General features: G+C 39.3%; 1 protein-coding gene across 1 annotated transcript; it reads right to left on the bottom strand.

The window, feature by feature from the left end:
• Positions 1-433: 433 nt before the first annotated feature.
• On the bottom strand, positions 434-7,780 carry LOC306822203 (adenosine receptor A1-like). Its single transcript, XM_079341059.1, has 3 exons — positions 7,195-7,780; positions 3,223-3,526; positions 434-3,089 (listed from the first exon to the last, which is right to left on the bottom strand). The coding sequence occupies exons 1-3, from the start codon at positions 7,533-7,535 to the stop codon at positions 2,706-2,708; spliced, it is 1,029 nt and encodes a 342-aa protein (XP_079197185.1). The 5' UTR covers positions 7,536-7,780; the 3' UTR covers positions 434-2,705.
• Positions 7,781-10,981: the final 3,201 nt, after the last annotated feature.

Raw genomic sequence — 10,981 nt, 5'->3', positions numbered from 1 at the left:
TTTTGTTGTTATAACCTGCAAAGAACCTCTTTCAATTATCAAAACTGCTTAGCCCTCTAGTAATCAAATTCTTCTTAGTCAGCATGTATAATAAAAAAATTTATTTCATTTTGCATGTGTTTGATGGAATTTTCTTTTCCAACAGTACAACAAAGAAAAAAAGCTGCATTGACACAATGTACACACTCACCAAATATGAACAATCTGATTTCTGTGTTGACTTCATCTTGTTTTCCCATGTATTCCCTTTTCCTTCACAATAGGGATAAACAAAACATATTAGCACCTACTACTTTGAGGCTCCAGTGCTAGGTTCTGGATCACATTGTTCACATAAACAATTTTAAGTTAAAGATTTCTAATATAGTTAGTATACATTTAGGAATATTGCACAGATCATGTTAATTTTATTACACTGAAGTAAACATATATCTAGAATTAAAAATGTCAGACTTTGGCGCCCCTAGTGGCAATATCAAAAAGATACTTATGAGCTGCACCAGGTCTACAAGTCAATAACATACTATTGAATAATATGCTATTGTAGAAATGCACCGTTGTAGTTACTACATCCACTACATACTATTGCTACTTGTCCAACCTGCAAATCGCCCGCAGGAGGGGTCGTGATAGGCACTGAGCAGTGCTTCCAAAAATATATATGCTGTATATATGCCAACTACTGCTTATTATAGCACAAACAGATTTGAAACTATAGAACACATATAAGGTATCCAGTGCAAAGTCTACATTTCCATCCTTCACTTTGTTCATATATCGGCTTGACTTGAGGTCACAGGAACAAATGGGCTAAAACAAACATACGGACTTTGTATCGACTGTCTCTACAATTGTCTAATTTGTCTACATTCAAAAAATAAAACCATAATTTGCAATAATATCTTTAACAAATTCTGCAAATAGTGGCTTTGAACATATTTTGTGTGTGTGTGTGTGTGTGTGTGTGTGTGTGTGTGTGTGTGTGTGTGTGTGTGTGTGTGTGTGTGCGTGCGTGTGTGTCTTTGAATGTGTGTGTGTGTGTGTGTGTGTGTGTGTGTCAGAGTTTGCGTTTGTGTTGTAACAACAGGCATTATGACATACAGTAAGGTCACATTGACCGGTCTGGTTATTGGTTGAGAGAGCATCTATAGGTGGCCCCCATGTTGACCTCATCAGAGATAAAAAAAAAAAAAAAAAACAACTCTTGGTGGGTTCTTCAGCTGCATTCTTGCCTGCTGCTTCCCCTTTGTAAACAGAGTAATCCTTGTAACAATTCCTATGTATCTCGGTGACTTCTGCCTTCTCATTACCTCCACATTTTTCCTGTATGACAGAAGATTGAAGCATGCACACAGAAATGGCCTCCTATCACTGATGCCTTTAGTCTGGATTGGACACTTACATCATAGTAAATTTGAAATGTGCTTCCCAGTATCCTTATAATATTTTTCTCTTTATCTCCATGTGCATTAAAAACAATCCAGCAAGAAGCTTAGGGGGTTGATTTCTCAATCTGCTTGCTCATTTTACAGCTAAATTGCATTAACATTCATATATTAGTCTCAAATTGTTCAGTCTTACTTTTTCTCAAGATAAATACTTATATTAAATACTTTTTATTAGGATACCACATTGGTATGCATACCTCATCACACAGAATCAGGAGGGACGATTACGAAAATGAACAATAAACCCCTGTGATTAGTGGAAAGGGGTGAAGATATATGTACAGAAGAAGCACATTATGGCGCAACATCATTGTAAACCAGAAAAAAAATAAAGTAATTGGATTAATCTACAAGATTAATCACAACCTTCAAAAATCAGACGAAGCTACAGTGACACAGTAATTATAGGTAGGTGGATGGTTTTTTACCGTCCAAATATTCACAGCTAATACATTTTCATTATGATGCTGTTTAACCTTCAAATACTGTATTGGCAAGTATTATTTATTCCACTATACAAATGGCCTCAGAAACATAATGAACCTAATCTTCACAACCCCAAGAACACACCTCATATATGTTAAGGGCTTGCCTCTAAGGACATTTACTCCTGGGTTATTCTTCCAACCTTGCTTCCACTTTGCAGTTCTTCATCTATGCAGCCGGAGATACAGTATCTTCTGTGTTCCTGTCCACCACTTAAAACCAAGCAGGTTTTGCAAACTTTCTGCTTGCTGACCACTGATTTTCAAGTCACACATGCAAGGTTCCTTATCACTTGTTCTGTTACAGAATTAAGCACATAATGCAACACTTGCGATCATTCACGTGAAATCATCATTTACAGCATATATAACTACTTTAGTGCATGTGCTATAGTTTTATACTTATTGTTTCAAGCTCAACAAGTTTGTGTTGAAGCTGATGAGAAGCCCCTTATCCCATATGACACTGAAAACATTTTGTCAGTCAGCTGACAAAATGTATAATTATTTAAATCAAGGTTTGGTTTAGGATGTCATTCTTGTCTCCATGCTGATTTGTCTTCCTGCCCTCTTCCTCTTGTATTTGATGGAGAAAATGAGCCAGACCACAATTAAATTCCTTCATCTCATTTAGACCTCTGACATTCTTCAAGCCATTATGGCCATTTTGACCAGTAATCCCTCAAGCATACAAATAAGGCTGAGTCTTCTCCACTCAGTTAACTCGTTGAGTGAAACTTAACAGTTAACAGACATCCAGTGTTTCCAAAGGTCAGACATCATCGTCATCATCATCGTTTTGCCTCAGCCTCCTCTCATGATTCTGTCCTCTCTGACTCCCTCTTTGAGGAAGTCGACCAACTGGATCCTGACAAAGCACGTACAGTTTCCATATTTTCCGGAACGCAGTGCGAAATTTCTTGATGCGGAAAGCGTAAACGATGGGGTTGACGGCTGAGTTTCCATGGGAGAGGATAATGGCGATGTATATAAGAAAGATTGGCTTGTCACAGGCAGGGCAATAGAGTGTGATGCAGTTGAGGATGTGAAGGGGGAGCCAGCTAACTGCGAAGAGGAACAGAACCAGGGCCAGCGACTTAGCTAGCTTGAGTTCCTTGCCATAGTAACGACTGGGGTCTGTGTGGCTAGCTGTCACCTACAGATAATTAAAGGAAAACATCATCAGTGTACAGCTTTAGTCTGACAGTAGGATTGCTAAACAGTTGTCTGTGCTATTATTTTTAGTCAAATAATCATATTTGTCCTACACAAGAAGAGGGATTCCTTACCTTTTTGTTGAGCTGCTTGTGGATCATATAGAAAATCTCCACGTAGATGGCAAGCATGAGGAGCAGAGGGGGAAGCACCCAGCCGAAGAAGTTGAAGTAGACCATGTAATCCATGCTAATGACTGTCTCAAACTCACAGGTCACCAAAAAGTCCCCAGTGTTATTAGTGTGATTGGTGCGGTTGTTACGAAGATGCTGCAGGTTATTCCAGCCCAACATGGGCGTGAGGCCCACCACGATGGACACTAGCCAGCACAATAACACAGCGGTACCAGCTCGCCGTGGGGTCACCACCCGCTTATAGCTATGGCAACAAAGGAGAAATAAAAGTGATGAGTCTCAGTGCACAAACAGACAGAATTGGCAATGTGTATACAATGTTTAATTTGTCCATGATAGCCTTCATACGAAATTAATATCATCAAATCAGAACAGGATTTTACTTCAAGCTCATACATTTTTCGTGTTTAGAACACAATTTGGTAGGGGTAATAATATTCATAGGCAAAATATCATAAATAAGTACTTTTTAATATAATCAAACCTAACATCTGAGTGGTAAAAATGTGTACAACAAGAGCTAAACCTACAGAAAATTTGAAAATGCTTAAACATATGTAATAGCATTTACTGCATATAAAAAAAGTGAACATATCCTTGTGGTTCCAGAAGTGAAGTGTGCCTCAAGCGCCTTAGATACCAGGACCAACATAACTATGTTGTGGGATCCGCTAGCTTGCCCAGCCTGGGGGGCGGCGTCCCCTGTGGCTATAAGCTGTGCCGCTTCCAGTGTGGACGGCCCCCAAATGTGGTGGCTCTTTCCTCATCTTAGTCCTCAGTACTGTGCCATGTCTCCATACTACCAGGTGTACCTCTGTGTGTGTGTGTGTGTGTGTGTGTGTGTGTGTGTCTTTGAATGTGTGTGTGTGTATGGGTACGTGTGTGTATTTCTATATATGCATCTACATTTCTATATTTTCATTCAAATACATCTCTCAATGCATTGCTTTTAATATTCAGCACTTTGTATTACATTTCATATGTATTAAAAGTGCTAAATAAATAAAGATGATTGATTGATAGAAGTCTGTAAAAAGTAGTGTGCTTTTCAGTAGATCAAAAATGTTGGAGGATGATGCATCTGGTTGTGGATGCTTTGGCTAATGATTTTCTGCTCTGTGACCAATGAAATGTTGACCTTTGAAAACGATACACATAATCCATTGTTAGGCGTGTAGCTGACATGATTGACAGGTGGACGTGATGTAATGGTTCAAGAAGCTTTAAACCCGCCTCAGCTCGAGCTCTAAGCCTGTCGTTAGGTTGACTAAAAGTTAGGTGGAGACAGCATGTCCAGCATAGCAGCGGCTGCCGATTAGCCTCCGGAGCCTTAACAGATGGCTGACATCACTCAAGCTTTGTCTATTAATATTTACAGTCCACAACCCTGTTGGAAAATCTCTAACTATTTACTTGAGTTTCAATTTTATTTTCAAAAATCATTTATCATTGTCTTTTAAAAAACATGGTGTGGTTTGTGAAAAAATGTGTAGATAGATAGATAGATAGATAGATAGATAGATAGACAGACAGACGGACGGACGGACGGACGGACGGACGGACGGACGGACGGACGGACGGACGGACGGACGGACGGACGGACGGACGGACGGACAGACAGACAGACAGACAGACAGACAGACAGACAGACAGATAGATAGATAGATAGATAGATAGATAGATAGATAGATAGATAGATAGATAGATACTTTATTGATCCCGAGGGAAATTCAAGGCATCCAGTAGCAGTATACAGACAGGCAGGACACAAGACATTAGTTACAATACACACCCGCTGTCCCCCCTCCCCTCTGTATACAATAATCTCCAAACAAGATTTAGGAGCCCCCTATGTGACTAAGAGTAAACATAATTACAGGTTAAACCTGTGCAGTTAACATTAGCATTGTCTGTGACAAGTGTCCTATAATCTTCAATCTTTTTAATCTATTTGTGGAAAATGGAATTGTAGCAGGACCCAAAGCATAGTTGCTGTGAAATCTTACATTTTCTGAGAATTACCGTGGACACATTTAAGACATCTTTGTCATTCAGAACAGGAAATTAGTCTTTGCCCAACATGACTATGTGCAATCCACTCATGTCCCTCATCCTGTTTCTCCCACATGATGGTCTATGATTGGACAAGTCCATAAATGAGTCATGGTTAAACGGATGTGAAAGGGCTCTGTGGTTGACAAGGATGTGGATTTTTGTTATTTGGCATTTATTTCTAAAGTGTAAGTGCTGACTGTGTTTCGGGGTCATTTTCACTTTCTCCCACTCGTACACTTTCACTGCCTGTTTGCCAACAAATGACTTTCTCGAAACCACTTTCTTCCACCTGTCTCAAATTTTAATGGGATTTTGATTCTCAACTCAAAGCTGCAACTCCTATCCTTCACTTGAGCAAACTCACAATAATTTAAAATCTCAGATACACAAACCTGATCCTGACAGTGTGCCTCCGCTACAAAAAGCAATCAGTGGCTGTTGAACGGCGTCCCTCTAGAGGATTCATTCCCAACATGTGGTCTGGGCCCCCTTGGGAAAGGGGGGGGGGGGGGGGGAGAGTCAGAATTGACTCCAACCACCCTACCCAGGGGCTGTCAAAATTAGATTTTTACTTAATAGGGAAATGTATTCAAAAGTCGTTTAGTATGTGGGCATATTCGGGTGGAATTTTATAGATTAACTTTAAAATAAATGTCCATTTTTGAAAGCAATGTATTGCTTTTGTCTTGTGTGTCCTGGGGGAGGCTCAGCTTTTATAGGTGTTTGGAATCACTGCCCTATAAGTGCCATGGGAGATTTAGGGGGGTGGACACAATTTCTTGCTTAAATTATCACTTTGTCTTTTCTTGTTCTTCATGTGCACCCTGTTTACAAGGTAAACACTGCCTTATAAAAATAACACCCTGCAAAAAAGTAATGCAATCACAATTAGATAATACTAAAAAAATATATTCCTAAATGTTCCTCTGCTTGCAGCCTGTGTGAATTGTCCTTTGTAACAGTGTGGTGTGTAGTGCATGTTTATGCTGTTTTCCAGCTTGAAAAATTATGCAATCCATCAACCAGCCACCATGAGCCCATTGAGCAATCATGCATTCACAACCCGACTTTTTCCAGGGTTTTTTGTTAAGTGAACCAACTTAAAGTGATAACTTGAACTTTTAGTTGAACAATAGAGAGGGAAGAAGAGAAGAGGATGATAAATGTGAACACATGGAGAGCCATTGCCATTTTACCACTCAGTTAGTCCGACAAAAGTGCAACATACTGTATATACCCTTGCTTCTTGTGCAGGTTTAGCAGGCTGTAAAACAGCTCCAAATACATTGTGTGAAATTCAGTAGCTTTACAATGTTGACGCCTGCATCTAATTTCATCATGTATTGATCAATGTATCTGTATTCGATATGACTATATCATCCAGATTATAATTTAATCACTTAATCAAAGCACTTGACAACTTTTTTTTTTAAGATTGTGGAGCTAAATAAGAGAACATTTTCACCTATGCGTTTTTAATTGGGTTATGCATAAAGCTGTTTTCACGTTTTGAGCCTCTCTTCTGCACCTTGCAGAAGAAAAAACATTTATCTCTGACAGACTCATTTACATGAGAGATATAAGAGATGTCAAAGCAGAAATCATTCATGAGTAAGAATAATTGTAATTGTAATAATTGTAATATATTTATAGTATTGTTATTCTTAGCTTAGCTAAAATAATGACACACATTTGCAAAGGTTATTAGACTCCTTTCTCGTCTGAGGTAAAATAAAAATCATTCACGACACTGTAACCAGCGCTTTGGTTGGTGCCCTTGGTCCGAGCGGTGCTGACACCAAGGCTGCTGTCAATCAGTCAAGATTTGAAAGTAGAAGAATTCACCTTTGTGCTTACCTCATGGGAATTTTGACTCGAAGATAGCGGTCGATGGCGATGGCCAGCAGCGCCAGTATTGAACTTTGAGTGAGGACGAGCACCGTGCAGGCAACCAGCAGGCAACTGTAAAAGTGCGTCTCGAGTCCGATGCTGATGGTTATGGCGAGCGGGATAACCAGAGCCCCGACCGCAATGTCAGCCAAGGCCAGGGAGACGATGAAACAAAACGTGGTATCTCTTAGAGAGCGGTTTATACGCACAGCCAGGACCACCATCACGTTCCCAATGACCGACGACACGGCGATCACTACCTCCATCCCGATGTACATGGCTTTAGAGGGGGGCAGACTGGCAGACATGTTCACGGATGCTCGGAGGAGGAGAAGTGCGCGCTTAGCGGAGACACAGCCTGGACACGGAGAGGGAGTTCACTGTTAAGAGTTTTCGAAACACTCCGATTTATGTTTTGCATGTTTTATGTCCCCAGAGAAACAGAGGTAGTGCCTGATGCTCTGAATTATTGTCAGATCCAGTTCAGGACATTGAGCTGCGCACCAGACGCAGAACTTGGTCCCCATACGCGGTCCCGAGGGGCTGATTCCGAGAATTGAGAAGCCCCTGCAGTCCTGCTGGAACAGGGCGGACCTGGGACACTAAATGAGTCACGAGCAGTCCAACCAAAACACGGATTAACAAAGCTGCTTTCCCTTAGTGTCAGATATGCGTCAAAGGTAATAACAAAAAAATACACAGTCCGTAGTCTCAGGGACAACTAGCCCCAAAAGTGTAATTTCCTGCTCAAACGGAATCAGCCTCATTGATGCTCAATCATTCACCAAGAATATGTCTCCTTCATTTGGACAGGACTTACATGCAATTGTTTATTCCCTTCTTGGTAACAGTTTTTTGTACAATTATCCTATTTTAGATGCGACATCAGACACACATGGAGTTCAGATTTTTTGTGTCCTTATCATCACTCTACTCAGTCATGAGACTAAAAGCTCGCCCTCTGTGGGAGTGGATACACTAGGTCTAAAATTACTTCATCATGTGAAAGGTTAATTAAAAAGCCAATGTTAGAGACACACCGATTTACTGCAATGAAAATTACACCAAATGTGCCTCGTGTTCACTTTTAGACCAATATTTATAGGATTAAAAATTATATTTGGACGGCAAGACTCCCAGAAATATGAATAAAAGGGAAAACTGCATATATTTGTTTCCCATTGCTGTTTAGACTAGAAATAAAAGGTTGGTGAAATGCTTTCCTGAGAGGCTTTGACTGTCTGGATGGAAATAATGAGGCTGAATGAAGACAAACAGTCTCTTGCTTTGTGTTGGAAGGAGACAGTAAAACAATATTGGACAACACCAGGTTGGTATCAGTGAAAAACAGCTACCACATGCAAATGAGACGTGTGTGATTGCTTGAACATCCTGTGGTGCACATACAGCATATTTGCATTCTGTCTGCTATCATTTGAATGACGCTTTGGAAAAATGAATCCAACAATCAACAAGCTGTTATGCAGCTCAAGTATCAACACTGTGGCCTCTCTTTTGATCTTGACTATATTTAAGGTCTTTCTCCTGATGATAATGTCAGTCTCATTCATTCGTTGGTCTGTAGCTCCTGTGATCAAGCCTACAACATCCTTTCATATGAAAGAGTGTAAACCAGGGACACCTAATGCTGGGACTTCACATGAAGATGCTCCATGAAACTGACTCCTCTGACTCATACAGTATCAAGCCTGTACATGTACACAGAGACCATAAGTTTGGATATGATGCTCTGCTAATTTAATAAAAGTCATCCATGCATTTATTTCTTCCAGACTCAACTATTGTAATGCTCTGTATTTGTGTATCAGGACGTCTTTTATTCATATATATCTTTAGGTGATGTTTGTTTATTTGATTTGTTATTTTGCTATTTCATTTAATTATTTTGGCTCATTGAATTGCAAAGCCCTTTCTAACTTGTTGAAAAAGTATATATATAAAGATATTTTTATCATTATTAACTTAATTCATGCATTTGTTTTTTCATTACAAGAAAATAGTTGTGCATGAGGTTGTCATTTAGTAAAATGCTTTGTTTTTCAAAAGCTTCTAAGTTGGATCCGCGAACTGAAGGCACCAGAAGGACTAATTACCAGAATATTTCTCGACACTCATGCAGCACTCCATGCATCTGCTTTTTGAAGGAATATCAAAGGATTAAGTAAAATGCATTTGATTTATACATCTTTTTTGTAGTTTGTATTATTTGATGTTGCATTATAAATTATTGGAATATTAAAGTAAAGCTGACTTGGAGGAACCTTCTACGTAGACGTACATTGTTATTCATGCTCTCGATAATAATTATCCTACCTCTTTAATATGTATTTAAAATATTAATATATTCATATCTAGTGACCATGTTAAACAACAGTGAGCAGAAATATAGCCTAGTGGGTGCTGTGCACGCGCACTGCATTGAGGTTTAAGTCCTTTAGTGGGTAGCCCAGGTTCAGGTCCGACCTGCGGCTCCTTTCCAGCATGTCGTTCCCCACTCTCGCTTCCCCAGATTTATGGCTCTGTCTACTATCCTGTCTCGTAAATGGAGGCATGGAAAGCCCCAAAATAATAATTAATTATTGGCCTTTAAAATCTGGCATATCTGACAAGCAAACAGAATTAATTTTATTACTACAATCCAAGGTCTTAGCTACAATGTAAACAAGAGTCTTTCAGGCAGGTTTCAGGGGGTCTTATCAATATAACTCTTCCACTGAGTTTTTTTAGTATTTTTATTATGGAGCAGATGGACATGAATGTTGCTATGTTTCGATTGTTATCATATTTCAAATCATAAATGTGTGCGCCCAATTGCTCAATCATTACCTTTGACTTGTTGAGTCTTATCTCTACTGTGAGAACCTGTTATTTATTATCAGTCATAGAGGCAGCTGTACATTTGAAATCTGTCAGAATGTCGAGTGTAATCGCAAACTCATTATTCCCAAGAAGAATTCTCTATTGAATGATACAAAAAACATTTCATCAGTGACTGATGAAATACCGTGCTTATCTCTCAGGCCTTGAAGAGATGTCACAATGGTTTGTTTTATGTTTCATGTATTATTTTTATTAAAAATAAAAATGTTTGCTTTCGGCCTTTGGTCTTTTTATATTAATAATGTCCGTTTTGGCTGGGCATATTTTCTATGCATGATCTCAATGCCAAAATGAAATGCCCTGTAGACACTAAAACCTTTATCTCACTTTGTCTTTTTTACACTTACGTGCACATGTACAGCATTGTGACTAAGGTTCAGAGAGAGAAAACACAGCCGGTTGAGGAAGTTAAGTGAACACATTCACTTTTCAAGGTACTCAGCTTGAGTTTTATATTTAATGCTACTTCAGACTTCAATATAGGGTGCCCCTCTTATGGTTCTTAGTTTTACAAGCAACTTTGAATGTTAAATGGTTGAGTACGTATTTTCTGAAAGTGCAATTTCTTGTACAGCCAGCAGTAGCCACAAAGCAACAGCCAAGTCAGATAACAGCAGATATCACTTTTCTGGTTTTGCTCCTGAATATTAGCAAACTGTGTCTGTGCCAAGACAGAAACGAGCTCCTCCAACAGGTGCTGACTGAGATCAGTCTCAATTGATTGCAAACCATTTCCTTACCATGTAGATGACAAATGTCATTCAATAATTGCCTGCAAAGTTTCTGAACACTTTGCAGTATGTATCAGTGTTTTTTAGATTTCCACAAACGATGGACCAGTCCATTAATCTGG

Source organism: Symphodus melops, assembly GCF_947650265.1.
Source record: "Symphodus melops genome assembly, chromosome: 4".
Taxonomy (NCBI): domain Eukaryota; kingdom Metazoa; phylum Chordata; class Actinopteri; order Labriformes; family Labridae; genus Symphodus; species Symphodus melops.
The sequence above is the reverse complement of the archived record's forward strand: the minus strand, read 5'-3'. Positions and strand labels throughout refer to the sequence as shown.